The 24,523-nt window shown below is 40.7% G+C and overlaps 1 protein-coding gene across 4 annotated transcripts in view; it reads left to right on the forward strand.

Moving 5' to 3' along the window:
- mbo (Nuclear pore complex protein Nup88) overlaps positions 1–24,523 on the forward strand; it is a 622,627-nt gene that overhangs the window by 438,063 nt on the left and 160,041 nt on the right. For 2 of the 4 annotated variants that reach the window (XM_087358009.1, XM_087358003.1), the window contains one exon: positions 9,174–9,242. The exons of the other annotated variants lie outside the window; for them this stretch is intronic. In XM_087358009.1, coding sequence (XP_087214135.1) covers positions 9,174–9,242 — 69 coding nt within the window. The remainder of the gene's footprint in view (positions 1–9,173; positions 9,243–24,523) is intronic. 4 annotated transcript variants of the gene reach the window in all.

Here is a 24,523-nt window from a genome sequence, read left to right on the forward strand (position 1 = left end):
CTCTTGCTTGGAAGATATCATCTGCTTCACTCGAATTGGTGGTTTGTCATGTCCTTTAACTTGATTCAAGGATGGATATGTTGTTCATGCTGCGAACTTATGTTTTGAATATTAATATCCGGCTGTTCGCTGCGTTTGTAGTTTTGCTATTCTGATTTGAACTTATGATCTCATTCTAGCCCAACTTAGTAGAGTATATGCTGACGGAAACCCATATACTGGTGCTGGAGATTTAGCACTGTGATGGTCTGCGAAGTCCATCGCGTTCTAGTGTTACAGTAGCTACTGAGGTAGAGTGTTTTTAGTTAATGACCAATGAAACCCTCAGAACATTAAAGGCAGGCCATCACATCAGTCGACTGGTGTGGAATCTCCCCGACCGGGACTTTGCGCGGGCGACCGGCTGGTCAGTGATGAAGTAGTGTCGGGAATCCGTTGTCCTCCCTCTGGTCAAACTCCCTCGTGGATTTACTCACCGCAAGACGAAGGAAACCGGTGAGGAAGACGCTGTTGGATACACGTAACTTTCGGCTCTCACAGCCGCATCTATCCTCTGCGAGTTGGAACTGCTGTAACCACTGTCTTCTGGTAACTGTTTAGATTTCGGCCCTAGACAGATTGATCTGACCGTGGGTTTCTTCGGTGTGTCTGCTTTAAAATAAGCCTCGACCGCTTCAACCTACGTGCCTCACTACTCGTAATTCACATTCGCCCTCCTGTCCCTTATTTATTGACCAGAAGCGCCTTAAAATAACCGAATAGTGGAGACACTGATTATTAACCAGATTATCTATATTTGCTGTGCTATTAAGATCATAATTGAATTTCGTCTCTATTAGAGCATGACACTTCGGTGTGGTCAGTGTATGGTATGGTACACGTTTTCAGGCAAAACGTACTTTACACTGTTTGAAAGGACAGTGATTTAGTAGTAATTTAGGGCAGTGTTTATCAACCGGTTTTTTGGAATATTTTGAATTCAAATGCGTTTTTACATTTGATCTAGATAAAAATTTGTTGATGTCAGTCTACTCTACTATATTATTTATAGCGATTTATAAAAATATTCTTCCATTATTAGGTACAGACATTCTGCTTTTTAATTATCATGCTTAGATTTTTTCGGTCATATTGAGGAATTGCGTGATATTATTTCTGCTAACATACGTATTTTATGCAGCATTTATTACATACTACTGCAGTTAAATTACCTGTTAAGATAATTTAACGTTACATATTTTTGTCACGTATAGTTAGTATTTAGTACCTTAAAATTATTACATACTTCACAGAGTTGCTCATACACATTTTTGAAATGTGTCACTCTATGTATTCTCTTGGACTTGGCGTTGTTCCGTGTTATTCTGTACTTCACTGATAATCATAGCTTTTGTTTGCTAATAATTATCACAGTGGAGCAGATCCACCGAGAAACTTGAAATCGCTTAGATGGTCAGTAAATTCATCGCCTTTTGTGGAGTCAGAATTTCCATTACCGCGTTCATAAGACTCGCCAAAACCATTTGAATCCAATCCACGCCCTCACACTTTGTTTTTCAGATCTCATGTACGCCTTGGTCCATTCTCATCTGGTTTTACGATCTTAGTGATGCAGTCATTTTCGTTTTTCTATGTTTGTCATTCTCCTTGATCTGATCGCCCAAAATTTGATATTAAGTGATGGGTACCATCTGCACGTCCGGTTAGGGTAATACGGTTTAGAACTGGTCAGAACCCACGATGTATGTTCCGATTCTCGCCGCTGTAAGCGCAGAGATTTACTGGCGTCTGTGTTTTTTCCGTAAAATAAATTATACATCTGATTTCATGCTAAACCCCCAGTAACGTCTGACCATACCTAGATAATATTTATGACACAAAACAGGACTCAGAAACATTGTCCTACCACTCTGATGTATTCAGATTTATTGGATACATTGGGGAGAAGAATGTTTTCTAGCTCGTCCCAACGTTGTTTTAATGGTTCCCTGTGAAGAATATTTCAGATTGGTCTAAGTGTAACGCCAGGTTTTGTTTTAAAAGTGTGCAGAAAGTAGCTCTAAAGGTGACATCAATAAATCCTGTCTCTCGGTTTTCCACCCCCATAATGCTGTGTTGGGCAAGGCCGTGGTCTAGGCAACACGGAGTTTTCCTCCATGGCATCCCAACAATTACTCCATTCACACACAGAAGAAGGCAATGGCAAACCACTTCTGGATCATCTGCCAAGAACGTATATGAACAGGTCCCAGTCCGAGAAAAGGATGGAAGGATCCTGTTCATATGGACCTGTCGTCAGACAGAACACTAAATAAATAATAAATAATTCTGCGGTGTAATTGTGGAATGTGAAATAAGCCGTTAGGGGTCACAAAGCCGACTGAAAATTTCCTCGTTGAATTATCAGCTTGTTTAACCGCGTGCGTAAGTTACATGCGGCCGTGGCCTGTTTTAAGATGCTGTCTCAGTTAGGAGAGCCTGAGGAAAATGACCACCTCTGTATAGCCGGTTTCTGGACCGTCTTTCAAATTCGAGTTCTTCCGAATACGAAAAGTGATTGCCAAACGAGACTCTCAGTTTCACACGTCAAAATACAATATTCGTTTGTTTATTTACTTATGTGTCATGGTTCATTCGAAATTCTTCTCGACTTCCGTGCGTACAGCGTTTTCTAAAAAAACTGGTTTGGGCGTGTTTGGTGGGGAGACTCTAACATTAAGATGATCGTAGGAAAATGAGTTGTATCGGATTTGGTATTCTGCGGTGTTGATTCCTCGGAATCCGTTACTGGAATACTGCTAGGTTCTTTTGCGACACCTTCAAGCTATTCGAAGGAACTATCATCGGTTTTCATGTCATTTATTTTATAGGGAGCTATATGGAGACGTATAGTTCCTTTTTGCACGTGTACCATGGTTGATAACCTGCAAGTAGAAATTATTACCCTAGTTGGCTCTCACGTGGCATAAACCAAACCGAAATGAACTGTCGATTAACCTCCGATATTCTCTGTGACCTCAAAGGGATGTAGGAGGTGCCGGTCCCCGGTCAGATCCAGTTCCTGGACAGTCCCCGTGTAATTTATGAGAGCAATCTAGAGGGCCCTTCCTCTTGGTATTCAACAGGTGTGTGCAGAATAAGGAAGCATGCAGGTACAGGGAATCGAGAGACAAGCGAATGTGCGTTCACGCGCCTACCTAGTTGACAGCGCATTGCTTTGTGGGCGGGCGGATTGATTTCGTATCAGGCTTTTCCCGTGGTGGTTTTTATTTAACCATAAATTCTTCCGCTTATATTTCCTTGATAACGTAAGATTTCATTTGCCGGAAGTTACGAGTAGCTCGCTTGGAATTTTCGGGACACTTCTTCGGAAACACCAAACAGAATTGGCCCGGGAAACCATCGCATTTATGAGAGATTCCTCGTCTCGGAGCATAGGAAGATGTACGGTGTAGCGTTTTCTGTTGGTGAGCTCACGTGACCATATCAGATCTAAAACTTCTTTACGATGGTGAAGAGTCAATTGAATAAAAATTTTCTTGGATATTATCCATCGTCTAGTAAATATAAAACGTAAAACGACGTTTCGGAGATGGGACTCTATCTAACAATCTATAATCCCTATCTCCGGAGATAGGGATTAGCTCTATCTAGTGGGCCCAACTGTGTAGGAACCTGAAGACGGAGATAGAGTCCCATCTCCGAAACGTCGTTTTACGTTTTATATTTACTAGACGATGGATAATATCCAAGAAAATTTTTATTCAATTCACGTGACCATGTTCCCAGTTTATCTGTAATCTTTGGATAGGCCCTTCTTCATAGCATCTTCCACTTCAGTGTTAATTTCGTGCGTCTTAACAAACGAGGCCCCGGGAATCGAGTCATTTCTGCATAACCATGCTATCTGATGGGGAGGAAATCCTATCTAGATTAGTTGAAAGTTGAGATTTCAGATTTTTATGGCGACGATTATCAAGGTAGCTTGTCTTTTGGGATGTTGCGCCGTGTCTTCTTCCTCTTATTTGTATTGGTGAGCAGATAGTCGTGTATCTGTAACCATACCAGGTCAGTCAAATGAACCTGTGTAGTTGGATCTAATACCTCCCTTTTTTGTCTCAAGTCTTTAACGGGGACACGCGGTAACATCGAAACACTCATACAGAATTTGGAAATGCAAATTCGAGTATCAGGCTTGTCACTGACTGACACCCTTGTAGCAGAACCACAAGGTTCATAACCGGCCAGTCATAGCCTCCGAGATGACCTACGTGATATGTTTATATATAAATCAGGAAATTATGTAAAATCTCAACTAAAATATATAATATAATTCAGGTCTATACACAAACTTTACTTACAGATGTTAAAATTTAAAATTTGCGCTATTCATCGTTACTACGATGTTACAATACTGCGCCTTCATTACTACATGTTTCGATGCGTAGCATCATCTTCAGGTTTTTCCTTTAAAACTACTTTATATTTCAATGCAAGTTTTTCATTTATTCATCTGTTTTGTAAATTATTATAGTATGTGAATACTAGATGAATAAATGAAAAACTTGCATTGAAATATAAAGTAGTTTTAAAGGAAAAACCTGAAGATGATGTTACGCATCGAAACATGTAGTAATGAAGGCGCAGTATTGTAACATCGTAGTAACGATGAATAGCGCAAATTTTAAATTTTAACATCTGTAAGTAAAGTTTGTGTATAGACCTGAATTATATTATATATTTTAATTATAAAACACAAACATGACGCATTTAAACTATAAACTTAAAAATCTTAACTATTTTCTCATTATTTCACCCGTGTTAGTTCCTAATATTTTCCTGAGCACTTTGTTTTAAAACTATTAAGATATTTTAAGAAACAATTAGTAAAACTGGTGGTATGCATACCAGGCGTGTCACTGAAGTGCTATTTTTATAGCCTGTATTCTGATGCAGTATGTTCTTATCGGTTTTCTGATTGCATCTGCTGAGGAATTTTGTCTGAACCATACTACTACGTTTACAATATACCATACTTATGTAATTTGTTATTTTGTTGATAATAAGAACGTGATATTACTTTAACTTATTGTAAATGAAATTGAGCCACGGTGGTCTAGCGGTTAGAACGCTGGCCTTGTAATCCTGGGGTCTCGGGTTCGATTCCCGGCGGTGCCCGAATTTATAACTTGTGTTGGGCAAGGCCGTGGTCTAGGCAACACGGAGTTTTCCTCCGTGGCATCCCAACAATTACTCCATTCACACACAGAAGAAGGCAATGGCAAACCACTTCTGGATCATCTGCCAAGAACGTGTATGAACAGGTCCCAGTCCGAGAAAAAGGATGGAAGGATCCTGTTCATATGGACCTGTCGTCAGACAGAACACTAAATAATAATAATAAATGAAATTAGTACATATAATGTTGATGCAATGCATACACATACTAAAATTCTAATTTTTTGAACAATATCTTATGTTTCGTCTTCGAAGTAGGTCTATGCATTGTGGGTTGTTCGAGTTTGTTTAAAAATTCAGAAAATGAATGTTACTATAAAGTGAGAGGCCGGTGTTCCAGGTGCAAGATTCCAGAGGAATGTTTTCTTGGAATCCAGAATAATGACGTACAGGAGAAATATTCCTTCTCACTTTAAGCTGTTGCTAATTATCTCGCTTTCTCTTTCCAGGTAAGACTGGGTCATACGTCAAAATGTTTGGTTCTTCAAGTCCGCCCGAGTGAATAAATAATTCATCAGGGTTGTATCGTCAGTTGGTAAGTGATATCAGCTGATAGACCTAACAAAGGTGAAGTCTGTTATGGTCAGGCTTATTTATTCAGTAATTTACGTACAAGCAGTCTACGCTCTGACGAGTGGTTACGTTTCTAGAGAGAGATCTTATAGTGAGTCGCTGTTTCCCATAAGCGCGATGTTGTAATTGGGGGTTACGTTCCCGAACTACCGAAATATGAGTAAAAGTAATTATAAATCAAAATGTTACCCGAAAATGATACAAGCAACGGAAACAATGTTACATTCTTACATTATTATTATTATTTAGTGTTCTGTCTGACGACAGGTCCATATGAACAGGATCCTTCCATCCTTTTCTCGGACTGGGACCTGTTCATATACGTTCTTGGCAGATGATCCAGAAGTGGTTTGCCATTGTCTTCTTCTGTGTGTGAATGGAGTAATTGTTGCGTTGCCACGGCGAAACCGGGGAAGCCCCTGGAGGAAAACTCCGTGTTGCCTAGACCACGGCCTTGCCCAACACAAGTTATAAATTCGGCCACCGCCGGGAATCGAACCCGAGACCCCAGGATTACAAGGCCAGCGTAGAACAAAGGCTAAGGTGTGCCACTTTTATTGGACCTAATGTCACGACCAAGTGGTTAGCACTTCTGTTTCATATGCGGGAGGTCCCGGATTCAGATCTCTGCCCCGAGACCCGATATCTACAGCCCTTCAAGTCAAATCCCAGGATAGATTAGGTTAGATTAGGTCGCTTCCTTCTGTATCCTTTTCAGTTCATCATTCGTTAAACATCTTCTCGTTAGACGCTATATAGTTTGTGCTACTAATAGCGTCATTAAACAAGCTACTATTATGTAGGCCTGCTGTATATATAAATACTTTATTGGTGCCATTTGAATTGAATAAGCAGACATACGAGTGTTTCTAATTACTTCCGTGACTGATATCTGTCAGATATTTATCTGGTGGATAATCTGTACCTCAGGTTATTTTTCGTTCAGGTGAAACATTTAAAAAAATAACCTCATATTTATAAAGTGTCCAAACCGAATCAGACACGAGATTATTCAGTTTATTTTATACGTCGTTTGTACTGAACGATTTATCTCGTGTAGGGATGTATGTATTTTAAATTTCCTATCGGTACTTCAGTGTAATGAATTTGCATTCTTCACATTACTGTTAAAAGTGCGAAGATAAAAAGTTTTTTTTTTCCGTTAGAGGGAAAAACTGGTAAAGGCCGGATGAAAGGGGTGCCGTTTGGGGTTGCACTGTGCGACGCTTTGCGCCGTGGTGAAAAGCCAATGATGCAGTAAATAGGCTGCTTTAGTGACGAGAGGAGGAGAGGGGGGGGGGGCTTTTGGAAGGTTCAGGCCAAATAAAATGTTCAAGCCTTCCAGTTCACTCACCCTCATATTAAAAGTGGTAGTTTTCCTTTCTCTCTCTGTGATCCATCCCACACCCATACTGAAATTCCTATATGTTCTCACTAGATACACACACACACACGCGGCCTATGTGAATGTTCAGGATTCGTATTATATAACTTTTTAAATCCCATAAAGTGTATGTTCTGTGAAAAATAACCCTGCACATTCTATAAGCATTATTACTAAGCTGGTCGACACTGGAGCTGCTATTTTTGTGGGTCATTGCTGTCCCACGAGTTTTTTTTCGAAACTTTGTAACGTTTTCACATAATGTTTAGCTGCAGTCTCTATTTTACTTTGAACCCGACGATGACCGTTGTCCGTCTGTATCCCTCTGTCTCGCTCTATTACATACACATTCAAATCATTTAAACTGTATTAAAACTGTACGCTGGGCTTATAAATCCCTCTTTAGCTATTTAATAGGTACCAACACTGTTTGGTTGCCGGGAAAACTGGTGAGTTTGATCATATGGAAATAAATGTACGTCTTTATAACCTTAATAATTGGCCCCAACCGACAAAAATAGAATTTACATGTTCATAAAATGAAAATACCCCCCCACCCCCACCCCGCTGTCATCGTATATAACTTGTATCCACGCGGACTCTCTTAAGGCCCTGATGCATTAAAATACGCACACAGCAGCTGGTAGTCGCAATGTGACATTCTAATAGATCCGCGTTAATTGAAACAGGTTGTCAGTCTTATTTTATTTAATTTTTATTTTTTACACCCCATCGGTTGTTGCTGTAGGACAGTAATTTAATTGTCAGTGTGGGCTTTCGGTTTGGGCAACCCAGTGTAAATGCCAGTTCTCACAAAAGCGTCTTTAGTTCCTTTGACTTTTAACCAGTGACACAAATATGTGGGCCTGTGTGTCGAAGATTGTCTTGTTCGATAGTTGTCACTAGTTTGGGACATAGCTCCTTCCGTTGTCTTAATGGAATCAGAGACCTTCAAGGTCCTCCTTCGCTGTGCTACCTGAGGTGTGTTTATCGAAAACAGGGAACAGCTTGCTTTGTGAGGCGGCTGTTGTAAACAGAAGTGCTTGTTGGTAACCGGTTTCTGTAAATTTTACGACTCCTGTCTAATATTTGTCCCGATAATAACAGATTATTTTTATCAGTAATTTAACTATTATGTTATTATTGTCGGTTGTGTCACTGAAGAGATTACTTTATATACTTTATCGTGCTCAATTTAATTTTCCTGTAACTGAGTTGTCTATTTTTTATGTTTCTGAATAATGTGCATACAATTTTGGCACCAAGTAGCCTGGAATGACATTGGCGTTTCACATGTCATCAGTGTACAAAACTTCGTATCTTCTTGTAGAATTTCAACAGAGATAAAGATAAATATTTAAATATAATTTTTGTGTCCACGTTTTTAAACTTATTTTCTGGCTGTTTTTAAGCTTCTGTAAATATAAAATTTATAATTTGTCAAAATTTCTGAAAATATTTCGTGAAGATATGACTTTTAAGAAGTGTATTTTCAATTTTTTTTAAAAATGTGTTTTTATGACGAAGTTGAGCGTACTGTGGGCATAGTTTCCCGCTAGAGTTTTCTTATTTTTTTTTATCTTTAGTGAAAAGCGACTTACAGCTTCAGAACCGCAGTGTTTTCCATAAATATTTTAAGTTTTGGTTTCCAAGGCAAGAAATATGCCATATTTTATAAGTGCTGCTACAATTAGGCAGATTTTATAAATAATTCAGAAGGAGACAGTTTTTGAAAGGGTTAATAGGAATTAAGAAATAAACAAGGGATGATGAATCGAAACGAACTGTTTATTTTCAACTATCCATTTCCACCAGTGTTCAGATATGCTATAAATTATTCTTATCATAATTGAGTATTAATAGTACAAAGCACGAGGTGTCTTAGGCCATGAATGCGTGTATTCGTGTTTGTTGAATTTCTAGTTAAGTACAGGCTTGCAAGTTCGATACCTTATATTGGGTTATAATTTTTCTTTAGGCCTCTGCGTCCAGATTATCTGTGGGGTCTACCCAGTCTGCTATCGCATGGGCGTTGGTGGCCCCTGGGGTAAGGCTCTGCTGGGGCTGGACACTCACGCCCATCTGGTGCCAAGATCTAGAACGAAGAGCAGATATACCACCTTCTCTCCCCCTACAGCCTACATCTGTACTTGTTGAGATCAAAGATTAGTGTTATCTTATCCTATCAGATTCTTTTAAACTCCTTCTGACATACTGAAGAATATCGAGAGTTTCAGGCAGACACATATTTCCTCTTATATTTGTCTTGTACATCATGCGAAAAAAAGTCCCAAAGTTTTCGCTTTAATTATGGATCAATATTTATTGATCTGCGTTCTCGTACACGCGGATCTGTTGCTGCATAACACTTCTTGCGAGCTTGCCGTATTCCGTGCATATCTATTATCGCTGCTCTTATATTATCCTGTACATATTTTTGTATTTATCCTCGATTATCGACTTATGGTCATATAACTAACCTCATCATCCTATGTGTTATTAATTGGATATCCGTTTTTATGTGTTTTTACTGAGGTACATTACTACAATTGAATAAAAATTTTCTTGGATATTATCCATCGTCTAGTAAATATAAAACGTAAAACGACGTTTCGGAGATGGGACTCTATCTCCGTCTTCAGGTTCCTACACAGTTGGGCCCACTAGATAGAGCTAATCCCTATCTCCGGTCCCATCTCCGAAACGTCGTTTTACGTTTTATATTTACTAGACGATGAATAATATCCAAGAAAATTTTTATTCAATTGACTCTTCACCATCGTCAAGAAGTTTTAGATTTGATATACATTACTACAATTTATGATTTTCTAAAAAAAAAGCTAAATTATAATTTTTGCCGATCCATTTGTGATATTAAAATTTCTCATCATTTACAGACTTTTAATAATAATAATTTAGATTATGATTATGTTTTTATTCTCTTTACCGGCAGCCAGTATTATTCTTTAAATGTTTTGTTCCTTGACTGTAGTGTTCATTAGCTTGTATCATGTTTGAACATGAAAGAATGAACTGAATATGCTAATGACTGTTAATCGATTGTCGTAGCTCAAGTATTGAAAGCCTCTGTGTAAAGAATGCCATGCATGGGTAAGACGTGCTTCTAGTTTTAACGCTAGAACCTCGACTTTCTTGTTTTCCTCCCTTACGTCGTTTTTTGATTATACATATAAATTACTATACAACGCGTAAATGTATTGCAGTGTTTGTTTAGCGTGCTGTGTTTGGGCGGGGGGGATTGTTTTAATTCCGTTTTCAATTAACGGCCACTAAGTTAGTGTAACGAGATATTGTAGTTGCATGCTATGTTATATTCTTATGAATAATTTCCGTGGTGGTGAGCCACTTGGTAGGTGGTTGGAGTTGGGGTGGAAAGAAAAGGGTGTGGAAGGAGTAAATGTGGGAGGTTAGCGGCTTGTTTTAGATTAGATTTGCCCCTAAGAAGTCGACGAAAAGGTGTTATGCCTAAACGAGAATGTATTTAAAATTCTACTGCTGAAACACAGTATTACACCACTGTTGGTTTTATTACGCAAAATTGACACGAAGTTTCTAAATGCGGAGGATCTGTTCATCAGAATTTTTACCCTCTGAAACTAATCATATACGTTATTATGATTAATATTGTTCTTATAGATTTTGAGTGTGTCATAAATTTCACATTGCCCTAATAAAAGCAGTAAACCCCATCCTTCAAACGAAGCCCATGTGTCAACGTGTAAAATGTATTTGGATTTCATTGAGATTCTTAACTGTTACTTGAAGCATGTTTAATATGATTGTGCAGCTAATGACATCACAAGGAAAAATTTTCTTACTAAGCGAGACAAAATAATGATATTTGAATACAATTTTACAAATTGAAGGCTTGTCGGAGTTGAATGAAACCCTGAGTTGTTTAAAACATAAGACTGCTTACGTAGGCCTATGCGTGCGAAAAATATTTATTCAGCCTTCGACCAATGGGAGGTCCTACTGAGCATGAACTGCAATGAAAAGTACTCGATCGTAAAATAAAGACACAGCCTAATTTTACATTTAAAATAAAAATAAATATTTTTCTGTATAACGACTCAACCAAAGTGAATAAATATTGTAGAATTTGAGGTTTTCACGGCGGTGAGTCTGAAGATGGCTGTTTCTGGGTTGCTGCGCCGTGTAGTCTGGTAGATGTTTATCGACGTTTCAGAGGCCCTTGCTGCCTCCATCATCAGGGCGACATTGTGACACTGGAGATTAAACGTTTTAATTTCTTGGTTGCAGCATCTCCTGGAACTGAAATGGTTGTTTCTGGTTTTTGTAACCCAATGTGTGGCCTCTTTTATCACATGATGACATCCGATCAGCGATCTGTAATCTGCAGAGCCGGTCTTGCCATATTGGCGAAAAGAAAATCCCCTGCCCTGCCGGAAATCGAATCTTGGTCGTTAGTCAAATATGAAGCTTACTTTCATTTCTAAATCGAATTTCATCGAGTATTCGAGTTAGGGGGTACGTCTTTAATCTGCCCTTTCCGTCGGTCTTGCACGGTCGTTTGTTAACTGTTGATGTCTGGTTTCAGCATTACAAGATTTCAAGGTATCGTAGGAAGATGGCTTGGCTTTCATTCCATTACCTCATTCGAGAAGAAATCCAATCCCCTCTTCACCCTTTCGCTGTGGCAACCAAACCGAAAGTTTATCCGCACGTTTCAGCAACGCGCCGGGAAGCATTTGTCAACGAAACAGATTTTCCGACACTGTGCCGCGTAATTAAATTGTTTCGTGTCTCGTACCATTCATCGCCACCGGTATCCTTTATTGTAGCAGCCAAGATCTTCGGGCGTAATTGTGTTCAGATGCTTTGGAGGTACAGTCTAATTATTATAAGAAAGTAGGCTCGGGTACAGTTGCCCTTCGGAAGTCTTCCATGAATTGGATACTGCTTGGGGTGGCCAGGATTTGATTCTCGATATTGGTGGGGATTTTCTGTGTGCCACCACGTCTAGATCTGACTGTTTTACTAGTGATAAAGCAGCCTCAACTCATTTGGTTCTGTAGATTTTTGTGGTGTTTGATCTAAGCTCAGGAAGAAATTTGAAGTTTGCTGTCTTCTGGGTTGTTGCGCAGTGTAATCTGATAGAAGTTTACAGACGTTTCAGAGATACTTGCTGTTTCCATCATCGCCCTGATGATTGAGGCATCAAGGATCTCTGAAACGTCGGTATACTTCTATCAGATTACACGGCGCAACAACTCACCGCCGTGAAAACCTCAAATCCTACAGGAAAAACTTGATTATTCACCTGCTGGGTTTTTATATCCAGGATACTGCAGCTGTCGGAAATAATTTGCCGTGCTATTATTTTACGACTCCGTAACAGATGTTTACAGTCTTTGGCGTCTGGTGAAATACGATGGTATGTTTTTGAATGATGAACAGTGAGAGTCTGATTCTTTGGTTCCTTGGATTGTGACAGGATGATTACTGGGTTTGAAGGGAAGTGACTGTAGCCTGTTTTAAGGCAGCATCACATTTTCCTGGAGGGACTGAGGAAATCACAGAAAACTTGAGTCAGGATATCCTACCACGAAGTCGAGGCTCGAGCCCAGGGAATCCGGAGGTAGTGGTGGCTTATGTTACCGCACGTTTCCGGAGTTGAACTCGAAGGTGGCTGTGTTTTGACGTGGAAACTTCGCGATTGTGTGAGCCATACGTTTTAGAGCTGTGGCAGGTATCTCGGTATTGGTTGGTGAGATATGAGTACCGCTTGGCTTTTAGACAAGAGTGTTCACAGCACGCCAACCACGTAGTTGGAGCAGGGGTTCTTGGAAGTTTATCTTGGAGGTTCGAAACAAGTGCGTCCATAATTTTGGCTGCGAAATTTCATAAAATCATCGACGTGAATTTTCTTTCAACTCCATGGTTCTGTTATCTTCTTGTTAGTTTGTTGTTTGGTTATTAGATTTAGATCAGTACTGATGATGATAAACCCAATGCAGTCCTGTGGTGACTGTTGAATGGGTAAGATTTGGCAGAGATTTTCAGTTCGCAGCATCCGAAGCTGATCAGTATATGTGCCTAATAGTAACGTAATTGAAATTGAAGTCACAGGACCGGTGGCTAGACTCTTCTAGCCAAATATAACCAGTACACTTCAACAGGCTGGTCTGCGTGGACTCTGTTGAAGGGTTGAAAGAGAGTGAGTGTGTGTGAGGGAGAACTACTTTTTCTTCGTACAAGTGGACGTCCATCGTGAAGCCATGAATACGTCATCCAGTTGATTGATGAACCTATCGATTAATAATAGGTATAATTACTAGGTTGTACATGACTTGAAATCGATACTTGGGGGTTGAGTTAGAGAGTGAGAGCTGAACCATCGTGTACGTACAAAACAAGCAACCGGCGATGATGTGGACATTGCAGCTTTGTGTGGTACGAGCAAAGCGACTTCATATCTGTTTTACTAAGCGCAGCATCTGGAGTAGGGCATGCCGCGAAAAGTCTAAGTTCGTCCAGTAGGTGGTTACAGACTTTTCTGGGAATTGTCCTCGCCAACTCCAGGGTTTTTAAGTCGTAAGAACGACAGCTCTCAGTCTAATGTCGGCTGGCCCTTCTGTATGTCACGATTTTGTATGTTATCAGTTTTAGGGGTTTCTATGCCTGTTCTGTAGTTCAACGTGAGGAGGTTTTACTTTTCATGTACATATCAATCAGTAAACCCTGATGCTGGCGCAATCTCATGACTCGAAAGTCAATAGTTTCTCTGAAATCTCTCGTTTCGTTGTTTAGATAAACGTTTGACAGTTTTTGTTTTTGAATTGCATGTACCGGGTGACTGCTAATATTGGTTAGATCTTCGTTAGAATTTCCTTATGGGCTGTTGATTATGCCATCAGTGTTCTGCTGCTCAGTACAGAAGAGGCGCGTTATTGGATTGGTGTCGTTAAATAAATGGAAAAACCGTTATAACACAGAATACTTTGCGGAGTTCGAAAAGTACGCCCAGAAATTTGGTTTTCTATATTAGAGATAGAAACAAATTCAAGGTGTTTTAGAACAGAGTGCTGAGGAAAACATTTGGGCCTAAGAGGGTAAGTGACGGAATAGCGAAAAGTATTTGACGTTGTGATCATTGACTTATACTCTTTAAATGTTGTTAGCTTCTTCAAATGTAGGAGAATGGGTGAGTAGGGCATCGAGCTCCCTATGAAATAATTAGAAATTTATACCTGAAAGAAACCAGTTGGGAGTTCTGTACGTAAACGAATTATAAGGAATTAGTAGACTTCCGATTGTCAGGGTGATTAAGTCGAGAAGAATGAGATGGGCTGGGAATGTAGCGCGCATGAATGGGACAAGAGGTGTGCACTGGGTGTTGGTTGGGATGCCTGAGGGGGAGAGACCGCTGGGGAGACCTAGACGTAGATGGGAGGATAATCTCAGGCGGGATCTATGGGAGATAGGAGTTGAAGGAAACTGGATTTTGTTGGCCCAGGACAGGGTCCGGTGGAGGGCTTTGGTTAATTCGGTGATGAACCTTCGGGTTCGGTAAGCCATCTAGTTAGTTAGTTAGTTAGTCCGATTTAATATTATAATAGTTCCTAGGGAAATACGGTTTGAGGGTGGGCCTCATTCAACTGGCTCAGGATAGTAGCCTTCTGAAGACGGTTATATCTGGATTGTTTGGGTTTCTCGACGTTGTCCATCGTCTGTTGTAAAAATTACAATGTTTCGAGAACTCGATATGTCCTTGTCTTCAGGTGTAGTGAAGACGCCCCTACTCTGTGGAGTCCATCAGAATGAGTCAATCCCAGTCGCTGACCAGCTGAGCGATTATCAGGTTCTCAAGGACTCTGCTGTATGAAATTAGTCGCTAACAGATTTGTTTTCGCAATTGACGCTAAATTACAAAAAATAACCGAAGCGCTGCGGTCGAATGATATCACTCCTTTGTATTTGTGAGGTTCCTGGTTCGAAACTCGACTTGAAGAACGACTGGCTCAACTGAAATGTCTTCAGTCTGTGGAGACACATACTGGCGGGCTGTAAGTATCTTAGAAGTGCCTACTAGCATTTTTCTGCTGTCCTATCACTAGACGCTGATCGTTGCATAGCTCAGTAATCAATTTACAAAATTAGTTCATTTTCGGCGTGGTTTCAGTCTTAATGTTCGATTTTGATTAAAACTAAAATTTTGAAGATAAATCTTGGAGCTTATGTAATAGGACTTGACGTGTTAAGACGCTGTTACTCCAAGAATGAAATTGCATGAGAAAGTTTGTCTGGCTGTTCTTCTGTGATTTATTAGAGAATCTTATTCATATAAAAATTGAATTGCAAGTAGATGTGTCTCTGTGCCTTGCGTGTCTTTTTTCGACGGTTTTAAGAACAAAACAAGATCTCCTCTCCGAATTGTTTTCTTTAGTCAAAAGAAATACCATCGTGTTGCTTGTGATATAGAACACAAAATTCTCTTGTTTCATAGAAAATCTATGAAGTTGCTTCTATGAATTTTGTGTTCAGTCACTGACATTCCGAAAAGGGCACATATCACCCGAAAACAAATATTTTGTTACTCTTATCTCCTTAATCATTTTGTCTGGCCACAAGTTTTCTAGAGTTCAGCAACTCGGGATAATACTTATTGACTGAATTATCTCTCATAAGGATTTATTTGTTATGGTTTGAATTCGTAACACTGTTTAATGGCCGTCCGTTGTTCCAAATGCACTAATTTCATCGATTATATTTTACTGAATTTTGATTAAAATTTATAGGTGTGTGAGGCCATAATTTATTCAGCAAAGTACAGTAATTAGCGTAGGTGAGTTTAGAAGGTGGCTGTGATCTGCATTGGAATGCCAGACGTTCTTAGCCATAGATTATAAGCGATCCTCACGTATCTTGAGCCAACAAACCCAGAGATGTAATGTATTAGAAACCTTTAATGTGGGAGGTCATTTGTTCTCTTAACCTCCTCCGACCGTACTCTCTCACTTGATCATTTATAATTCCCAAAATCTTTTACATTTCGGCAAAAGTTATGTTTGTTTCCTGGAGTAAGTTATGGATAGTGCAGCTATTAAGAGATAACCTATGGTGGTGATGTCATCGGCAGGAACCGGTCCAATAAATCAAACCCTCCGCCTTTACCCTCTTACCACCCCCCCCCCCTCTGTCCCCTTCTGGTACCACCCCACCCACTCAGCGAACTCCTTCCCCGCTCCCTAATGGCTTAATTGAATTTCGATTATCCAAATATGGCGCTGAGTCTGGAGCAAAAGGAGATGAAACTACTGTTCAGATCGGAAAACAATGACGACTGAACGCAAGTTGTTCCGATGCAGAGTGGAAGTACACTTTGCTTTTATTCAATAAGGAAGGAGGAAGATCTTGTTGTATGTTTTGTAGTACGCATTGATTATGCCTGATTTTGAATCGTGTTCTTGGGGGCTTGATGTCGTTAGATAAATGCGTAGACTAACTCACTCGACAGTTGTGTTTGCAAGTGCACCTCAGTTCTGTGTGTTTCCGACCGAACCGCCTGTTGAATAAAGTTTAGTTCTGACAGAATGTAACACATTCCACTCACACGGGATATTTGATGCGTGTAGGACTCTTGATAGTTGGTAGGTTTAAGATTCTTTGGTTCACACTGGTTATTTGTTTAAGTCAGCAAAATAAAATTAAACAATGACTTAATATCGAACCTCAGTGCCACATAATTTTTATAGTAGCTTTTCCAGCAAGTTAAAATTAGTGACTCATTACCTGAACCCGGTTAGTAAAATATCATCCACGCCAGTTGTAATAATTACAGCGCCATGAAGACAAGTTCGCGTTAAAATTTGAGACTTTGGAATCTGCGTTCCTTTCCCTCGGTTCAATGTAGGTGTAGTTGTGGATGAATTTGCTTTGATTTCTGGAGGACGTAAGATTGTGAAATTACCCCATAATACATTAACTTATTCGGAAGATCCCAATTTATCTGAGTTGTATTTAACAACAGTACAATGGGTACCGAGGTCCTTTCCCGGGGGTAAAGCCGGCCACGGAGTGATGCTGACCACTCACCCCATCTAGTGCCGAGGTCAAGAATGAGTAGGAGCTATACCTCAACTCCCCCCAAGTGCCTACATGGCGTATAGTGGTCCAGCTTTACTTTACATTTTATTAACCAGTAATCGCAGTGTTGGAGATGGCCATTGTAATAAGTCCTTGACTTCGTGAACTGCGCATCAGATGTTTGTGACAGATTGCGTTGTAAAGGTGAAGGCAAGATGGTCACCGTACGACGGCTTGAAGGCGTGTGGAATGGAGCCAAGCATCCGCGCGTAGATGTAGGCGAGGTCATCTTCACGTTCCATCTACTTTACCAGGGGGAAATGAGCCCTTGGCCCACACTGAGTTGGAGGCTGGGTGTCTCACAGGGCGGTCTGGACGAAGGGTGGCGAAGAGGAAGGCCTTTGCTCCTGGTTGGTCGTCCACCTAATTAGAAGCCACTTTACTGAAAGGAAATTATAAACGAAAAATTTCACCTTGTTCTTTTCAAAGCACCACGCAGTGCAGACGTATGAAGGTGTGGAGGTATGACGCCACGCATTCTTAACCTCGGAGGTGAGAGGTTAGCTTCACCCTTCAGCCTCTTTACACGTATCTACTCGATAGGAGGCTGAGGCTAGGTGGACCCCAGAATGGAGATAATTATTGGAACCGAAGTGATTTTGGGGTCACAACATTGACCTTGGATATGTTACCGTTATTATTTCTTTATAGTAAGATCCAGTAGTTTTTCTTGCACCGTGTAATCATCGTCGCAACCAGCTGACGTCACCGCCCGCGTCGTGGCGAGTTTCAGTGTACTACCCTTTTACAGTGTAGTTATTGCTATAGCTGGCTTTGTAATGTGTCTTACGTACCAGAGGACTTTTGTTTTACCATGTTCCACACACAGCATTAATTCGGTGCGTATGTCAGGCATGAAATCAAAGCTTAACCAATGCACATGACTTTAAATCCATGTTTTTTAAGCTTTTCTGGCTCTTGGAAACAACAGCAAAGAATGATAATTGATTTCTGTTTTGTTGGCTGTCATTTTTTTTAGTTGACTTTGACTTGGGTGGTTCGGGCGAGGGTTCGGAGGGCTGGTTACGAAATGACTTCAGATGAGTTGGGTTTCTATCCGCCCCGCAACAGATGGCATTGCTGGCTAGAAGTAGCTCATATTTTAGTATTCTGCCATCGCCTGCCATCAGTCACAGTGTGTCTGTATCGCATTTGGCATCACTCTTCCGCATTCAGACTTGTTGTAAGCAAGTACGATATAAGTCTTGCCAGTTTTCTCGGACAATAACGACGGGCTTGTCCTCCCTGCACTGTGGCAGGTTTGCAGATCGAATAGTCTGTTCTTATCTTGACCGAGAATGTACAACATTCCTTATGCCTCCATGCTTGTACGCGCATGTGTGCGTATGTTCCATCCTAACAAATTCCTAGCCAGCGACGAATTCTTATGAAACTTACGTAAATCATGCAATTTGAGGCTTATGTATTGAATTCCCTGTCATCTATAAAACAACATACCGGCCGTGGGAACTCTTAGATGAGAACGACACTAATTCATTCACTCACTCTATTTAACAGACTCCATAAGACACTGAAAATTGTTCCGCTAGGCGTTATATCACTTGTTTATGGGGTCCTAAGGTTCATTAACATGTTTGCAAGAATTCGCCAAGGGTCCTATACTGAACCACATGAATCCAGTGGACACCCGTAGCTTACATCTGTTTCTGTGAGATCATATTTCAACATTTTCCTCCCATCTACGTTTGCGTCTTGAAAGTTCCCATTAGTGACATTTCTAAGGCAAGTACATTGTGTTTAATGTGGTAATAGTTCTTGAGTATAGCCACAAATTTTATGTGAAGAATTTCTGAATATTAAACATAATAAACATGGCGATGGTTCGAGGCATGGACAGCTGTTATGTGCTCAGTGGAAGCTATGCATTGAAAGATTGCTGTCTTCTGGGTTGTTCCGCCGTGTAGTCTGGTAGAAGTTTACTGACGTTTCAGAGGTCATGCTCTTCCGTCATCAGGGCGCAACAACCCACAGTCTGCAGAAACCCGGTGTTGGGCACTGTCTTCTGTCTAGAGAACTCAGTTAATAAATGCATGAATTTTGCCTACACATCGTATTTGTTGCTTTCATATGGTTCTCACCATAAACGTTTACACTTTCCTGGAATAACATGTGAGTTTATTCTTGTAGTGGAGATGTTGCTTTCTTCTAGGTAAGATCTGAATTTTTAAATATTATTTAGATGTACTTTAGACTTCTGAGGTTAACTAAAGGAATCTCTTGTGAGTTATCCTATCTAATAAAAACAGCTTTGTTATGTGTATAATATTTTTTGAGCTGTTAAATTTCTTAATGTATCAAGGACTTTCTTATTACTGTACTATACTCCTTTATATTAATGATATTGTTTGATTATGGACCTTCTGGTGGCCGCTTACCGATTTTGTTGTTTTAGAGCACGGCACTTAGCCTCAGTTAATGCAGAAGAAAGAACGGAAGAATTCTCTGTGTCACTTATGAGTCGATGGTAATGCATTTTATGGCCTCCCAATATGTGTCATACAAAGTAATGCTTGTGGCAGAGGGGTGGATATCACATCCGTTTTTATTCTCAAGAATCCAGACACGCGTCTTCTGCATTTGTATGGCTGTCTGGCTATTAGATATACCACAATACCATATCAAAAATCAGCACAGCCCCAACTGTTTCCTAGAAAGGTAATATTGGTGATGTTCCCGGTACAACACAACGCTCTGTCTTCTTCCGTCCGTCCGTCCGTTTCGTGCTCCTTTTTGTGCTCAGTTTCGTCTGTAGAACGCGCGCTACTGTGGGGGGTTTGCCATCTATTGGGAATTTATGTGACATGTCAGCTGTCATGAGACCAAAGTGACATTTCTACTTTGGATTATTTCCAAAAGGACACATCTTGCAATGTCGTTATCACCATCGCTAGTGAATCTTAAGGTTGTGTGTGTGCAACTCTAATTTATGATTATTGTCAATATTCAGTTTATTATCTGCCAATCCGTCAAATTTTCAAAGCTTCCGCGATTATGACATTGTACGAGTTATCTAGTTTTGGGCTAGGTGAGATTAGAGGTTCTCACGGAAGCGAGTATGAAAATGACTGTCTTCTGGTTTGTTGTGCCGTGTACTGTGGTCGAATTTTACGAAAGTTTAAAAGTACTTGCTGCCTCGATAGTCAATGCGATTAGATAATGGAAGCAGCAAACACCTCCGAAACGTCGGCAAACTTTTACCAGACTAAGCCGTGCGAGAAGACTTAATACACCCAGTCATTGTCTTCTCTGTCAGACATCAAATGTCAGGCTCGTATAAAACAAGAGATTAGATTATAATTTTGTTTATTTAGTCGTCAGTTTAGAAAGGCAAGGCGTCTTGTTTTACCTAGAGTTAATTACTTACATAACTCACCTGATAAGTGTCGTATATAGCCACGCTGGCCTTGTAATCATGGAGTCTCGGGTTCGATTCTCGGCGGTGCCCGAATTTATAACTTGTGTTGGGCAAGGCCGTGGTCTAGGCAACACGGAGTTTTCCTCCGAGGGCTTCCCCGGTTTCTCCGTGGTATCCCATTCACACACAGAAGAAGGCAATGGCAAACCACTTCTGGATCATCTGCCAAGAACGTATATGAACAGGTCCCAGTCCGAGAAAAGGATGGAAGGATCCTGTTCATATGGACCTGTCGTCAGACAGAACACTAAATAAATAATAAGTGTCGTATGAGAAGAGTCGAATCAGGGACACCACTACTCGGATAAAAAAGAAAGGCCTACTGTACTCCATGGAACTGGCTCAGGTTCATTGGCCATGGTACTATTGGTCTTTGAACCTTGGGGTTAAAGGTACCGTTTTGAAGTCGTGTAAATGTGATGTATCATAAGTGAAGTAAGTTTAGCAGTTGATTCAGACACTCAAGACTGCCATGTTTCAGTTCACGCAGATGCCTACAGAGTTCACTCTTGTCTTATTACCGTAGCGGTAGAATAAAATGCAGCCCAGTTTGACAGTTCTTCGTTCGGATCGCCCTTGCCCCGGACACCCGTCATCAGTAATAGTATAATTTAAAAAAAAGTATCATCCCGTTTTTCCCCCCGCGTCTTCGTCTGAGCTATGCAGAAGGGAAATCTTCTGAGTACTTTGCTAAGCTTTGAGTCGACGTGCTCAATCAATCATACGATTATTCATTAATCAGCCGTGTAATTTATTTCACAGTGCGGAAGGGGATTAGGGTATAAGTCGATAACAGAAATAACTTTTCATTCTTGATTTTCTTCCTGATTCCGGCGCAATAAGTTTTTCTCGCTGTCTTTTTCTTTGCGTCTGCTTCTTTCCTTGTCGCTCTACGAATGTCCTTTACAAAGGAAGATAAGGAGGCAGTCTGAAAAAAACGTCGTAGCTAATGTTGATACATGGTTAAAATCTCACCCATGCTACTTCACTATAAATAGTGGAGTATTTGCGTCTGCTCTTACCAATGAATTGTTTCAGTGAAATAGTGTTATAAGAACGGTTAGAACGCTGGCCTTGTAATCCTGGGGTCCCGGGTTCGATTCCCGGTGGTGCCCAAATTTATAACTTGTGTTGGGCAAGGCCGTGGTCTAGGCAACACGGAGTTTTCCTCCGGGGGCTTCCCCGGTTTCTCCGTGGCATCCCAACAATTACTCAATTCACACACAGAAGAAGGCAATGGCAAACCACTTCTGGATCATCTGCCAAGAACGTATATGAACAGGTCCCAGTCCGAGAAAAGGATGAAAGGATCCTGTTCATATGGACCTGTCGTCAGACAGAACACTAAAAAAAATAAGATGAGGTGGTCTAGCGGTTAGAACGCTGGCCTTGTAATCCTGGGGTCTCGGGTTCGATTCCCGGCGGTGCCCGAATTTATAACTTGTGTTGGGCAAGGCCGTGGTCTAGGCAACACGGAGTTTTCCTCCGTGGCATCCCAACAATTACTCCATTCACACACAGAAGAAGGCAATGGCAAACCACTTCTGGATCATCTGCCAAGAACGTATATGAACAGGTCCCAGTCCGAGAAAAGGATGGAAGGATCCTGTTCATATGTACCTGTCGTCAAATAGAACACTAAATAATAATAAAAAATAAAAGTGTTTTAAGGCGGCGGGTGCATATTTCTCCGAGTCTTCGTAAGTGAGGTCTAACATGTCATTAAATTTTACCGATGTTGAGAATCGAACCCTAGCCACGCTGCCTGTAGCCGGTCTTGCCTTCGTTAGTATCTGCTAACTCTTGTTTTACTTCTCCGTGTTCAGATGAAGGGAACAGATTCATTTTTCCCCACTTTAAAAGTTAATCACAATATTCTGATTATTCTAATGTGTGACAACTGTCACTTCTCCTACCGTATCCTTAATAAATCTTCCCACAAAACTGCAGAACTAATACTTCTTCTTTTATATTCCTCTATAACTTATTTCCCTTTCTCCGACTATTTCACTGGAGAATACGTAAAAATATCAAGCTAGGTCTCCCTTTTTTTGCGTATACAAAGCTGCTCGAATTTTAAATGGGACCTGTCTTCTTATATGCTACTATTTTTTAACATTAAAGAAACCCATTCGGTAAGCCCTATCAATCACCGAAGCGTGGACTTGTAATCTGTGTAAAGGGGAACGGAGCAAGGCTAATTTTAATACCGAGTCAACCAGTTATCTCAAATTACATTGTACTAAGGGATTTGAGTGTTGTCAGTAGAGGAGCGGAAACTGCGACCAATAAATGTAGTGAGTGCGAAACTGATATTAGGGTCATCCCTTGATAGTACGACAGACGTCCGTATTATTTGTTCATGTACGAGGCGCGTCCACAAAGTAAGTTTCCCACTCGTCCCACAGCTAGCAAACCTTATTTTGCGCGAAGCGACTGTGCGTACGTGATAGAGCAATGACGTAGCATGGCGCATGCACTAACGGTACTTCCCGCGTTCTCACAGTAGCATCGTTGCAGCTGTTGAAGATGGAGGTTCTTATTCCAGCTCCCGCCGACTGTGAAGTGCGGTCAGTGATAACGCTAGGCCGCACACGGTTCGACCGACAGCAAGTCTCCTGCAGGAGTTCAGCTGGGAGGTGTTTAATCATCCACCCTACAGCCCGGACCTCGCTCCCAGTGATTTCCATCTTTTCCTACACCTCAAGAAATTCCTGTCCGGTCAGCGTCAGCGTTTTGAGAATGACAGAGAGGCGGAGATGGTTGTCACACAGTGGTTCCAATCCCAGGCGGCAGACTTCTACGACACACGTATTCAAAAGTTGGTCCCACGGTATGACAAATGTCTCAATTCCGGTGGCGAATATGTTGAAAAATAGCTGGACACTTGCTGTATCTGTTGCAATAAATATTTCCATGAAATTGTGTTTTGTTTCTGTAAACGGCCCCAGGGAAACTTACTTTGAGGACGAGCCTCGTATGTTTGAGTCGGGATGGACAACTCAGTCAGTTAAGTGACTAGCTACGTGAGTAACTTTGATTTTTCACCAGGGACACCGATTTTGCTTAGATCTGTTTCGGGTTCACCCAGCCTCCTTTCCAGCAGATACTGGGGGGTTTTACTGTCGAAGAATATGTCAGCCGGAGCGCGAGGCTGACCAATCCTCCGGTTTATTACGGGTTGAAATAAGTCAGGCTGACAAAATTAGTTCTTTGTAGCGTGGTATTTAATTGAGCAAAATGATACTTGATGTATAAAACTGTCCGTATCTTTCTTTGCGTGCTTCTCGTTAACGCCTTGAACATCGATTATAAGAAAAACAAACACTGATCATAACCACCCCCAGAAATGCTGCTAGCAAAAGTTAGGGTGTGACAGGTCCTTGTATAGTTCCTAATATTTGGGGGAATAGGACGAAAAATTGTAATTCAACGTGTGACATTTTCCTTGGTCTATCTGGAGAACCCGTACGTCGTTGTTGTAATGCGCATCTTGATGTATAAATTTGAGACGTTACCGGACGCATATAAAGTTATTGAAAATATTTGGTCCAGACAGATTAAGTCACTTGCGTTACTTAGTATTCAAGACGTGGAAGGTTCTCTTTCGTATTGTGCAATATCACAAAACTGTTTGTTGCCGCACAAATTGAAATGGTTTGTATAAAGTGGAGAAGACGAAGATGAGAGTAATAATAAAAGAAGTATAAAAAAGAATGAAAAGAAATGTTGATGGGATGTCAAACTTTATCTGCAAGAAA

Source organism: Zootermopsis nevadensis, unplaced genomic scaffold, assembly GCF_977971745.1.
Source record: "Zootermopsis nevadensis isolate Lab colony 2312 unplaced genomic scaffold, Znev_1.0 Znev_ptg000002l, whole genome shotgun sequence".
NCBI lineage: Eukaryota > Metazoa > Arthropoda > Insecta > Blattodea > Termopsidae > Zootermopsis > Zootermopsis nevadensis.